Source organism: Mizuhopecten yessoensis, unplaced genomic scaffold (genome assembly GCF_002113885.1).
Source record: "Mizuhopecten yessoensis strain PY_sf001 unplaced genomic scaffold, ASM211388v2 hete_36058222, whole genome shotgun sequence".
Classification (NCBI taxonomy): Eukaryota; Metazoa; Mollusca; class Bivalvia; order Pectinida; family Pectinidae; genus Mizuhopecten; species Mizuhopecten yessoensis.
In genome coordinates this window covers 1-2,164 of record NW_018485966.1, presented here as the reverse complement: position 1 = coordinate 2,164, position 2,164 = coordinate 1, and the positions used below count along the sequence as shown (strand labels likewise).

Sequence of the window (2,164 nt, the reverse complement as noted above, 5' to 3'; positions counted from 1 at the left end):
CACATGTGTTCCACCAGAATGACGTGGATAGGAAAGGAAGTCTTCAAAGGAGAGCACATGTATTCCACCAGAAGGGCTGGGACAGAAAAGGAAGTGAACATGTATTTTACCAATATATTCCAACTTACAAGAAATGTTTATGTAATTCAATTGTTTGATGGAAAAGATGGTGTGGAGGCGTGGGCCAAAGAACAACTTTTCTGCAGCACACCAGTATTGGACCACAAATGCTCAAGGACAAACTCCGAGAACAAAAAAAGAAAAAAGCAGCTAAATACACCAAGGAAGCTTCTTCAGAAAAATCCCTGGGAAACATGGCGAACAAAAGAAACCGAACACATGTTTGGAAAGAAAAAAATAGTTCAGAAACAAGCAAAGGACATTTCACAACGAAATCTCAGAAAATATCCCGGGAAACTGACTACAGAACAAAGATATAAAGTTCAAAGTAAGTGTTTAATTTTGATTTTATGAAGCAGTTGACCTTTTACTGAACAGGGGTAAATATGTAGCCGCTGGTTTAGGTAGGTTTTGTCTGTGATGGTTAATTTTCCTAGGTAGAAGCTCATTGGCTAATGACAGTTTCTCATTTCTTTATTTTGTCAAGGGGCTGGTTAGAATAGCAAAAGGTTCTGTCAAACTCAACTGAATCAGTTTGTGGAATTGTTGTTTATACAATGATGCCCATATTTAAGTTTACTCATATAAATATTTTTGATACTATGTATATATTTCATTTACACCGAATTCAAACCATTTAGAATAATTTTCGTAAAAGGAAATGAATAAGATTTTGTATGATTTTTTTCTTTCTGTTACAACATTATATATTTAAACCATATGTCAACGTTGCTATATTTAAAAGCTCTATTTTAATATTTACGTCATTTTCTGTCAACTGTTGAGTCTACATAATCTTCAATATAACTTCTTTCAGTGTATGTTTTTTAGTCTTACGTACAATGTAAAGGAGGCAATCGCATCTTAGTTAATCCTTTATTGATACAAAATTAATTATTAATCAAGAGCTTTGTTATTCTCATTTCAAGATATGTTTAACACTTAGGAGACGTTGTAGGACAAATCATTGGGCGGCCCTGGCAAGATTATAAGAGGAGACCGGGTGGTAAACCTTCTTTACCCAATTTGTCACGTGTTCTAAAACCCAGAAATGAGCAGGCTAAGCAGGATGCTCAACACAGACCTCAGCAGCCTACACAACCTGAGGTTCAACAGACTTCTCAACTTCAACAGGGTGGACATGCTGATCAACTCTTACCTGAACAGTCTGAGCAGGATTCCGAATCCATAGACCAACATACAACCCATTTTGGTGCTGTTCATCATGACATGTCACAGACTGAACAGGCTGCTGGGGAACGTGAAGCATACAGTGCTGATTGTAAGTAATCACATTGCAGAAGTTGTTCCTGTGTGTACTCATGATCGCTGGTTCTTTTTATACGAAAACAGTAAAGGGCAGCATGTTAAAATGTGCTAGCTGTCTATCAAATCATAACCTTGTAGAACTTGTCCCACAATTTTCAACTAGCACTGTATCATTTGAGATCCGATGAGTATTACATGAAGATTTCCATATCATGAGCTGGCAATTAATGCAGTATTAAAATTTTCTGTAGTCTGGCCTTTTGTTATTCCTCTGGCCCGTTTGAACCTTAAAAAGTACTAAATATGGATGAAGAGAGGTAATCCCCATACAGTGATTTTGTTTGCTCAGTTTTACTGCTGAATACAGGCCATTTCCCCTAGCTAAAAAGTGTCTTGTTTTCCAAAAATTACCTAGAACTGAGGAATATATTCCCAATTTCCACACAAATAATGCTGTATTTTCCCAATTCATAAAAGAACAGTCTGTTATAAAGTTAAGGTAACAAAAACACTGCCATAATGCAATTTATAAACCAGTTAACAAGGAACAAATAGAAAAAAAAGACAATTTGTCATATTCCAGGCCATTCAAGAAAAGCATTTTCCAATTTCATCACATCCAGGAAATAACTCAACTTTCCTACATAATAGAATACAAATTACCGGTAAAAAAAAAAAAAGGTAACATTTGAATATTTTGAAAAGGGTTTCACATATATATTATATTTTACATAATATCAATTGGTTCCAAAAAAAAATTAAAAAAAAAAAAAAA

The 2,164-nt window shown here is 34.8% G+C and overlaps 1 protein-coding gene across 1 annotated transcript; it reads left to right on the top strand.

The window, feature by feature from the left end:
* Window positions 1-6: 6 nt before the first annotated feature.
* On the top strand, window positions 7-1,402 carry LOC110445053 (the record flags this gene model as incomplete). Its single annotated transcript, XM_021489408.1, has 2 exons — window positions 7-448; window positions 1,067-1,402. Coding segments are annotated over exons 1-2 (766 nt in total), but the record flags the coding sequence as incomplete, so codon positions are not given.
* Window positions 1,403-2,164: the final 762 nt, after the last annotated feature.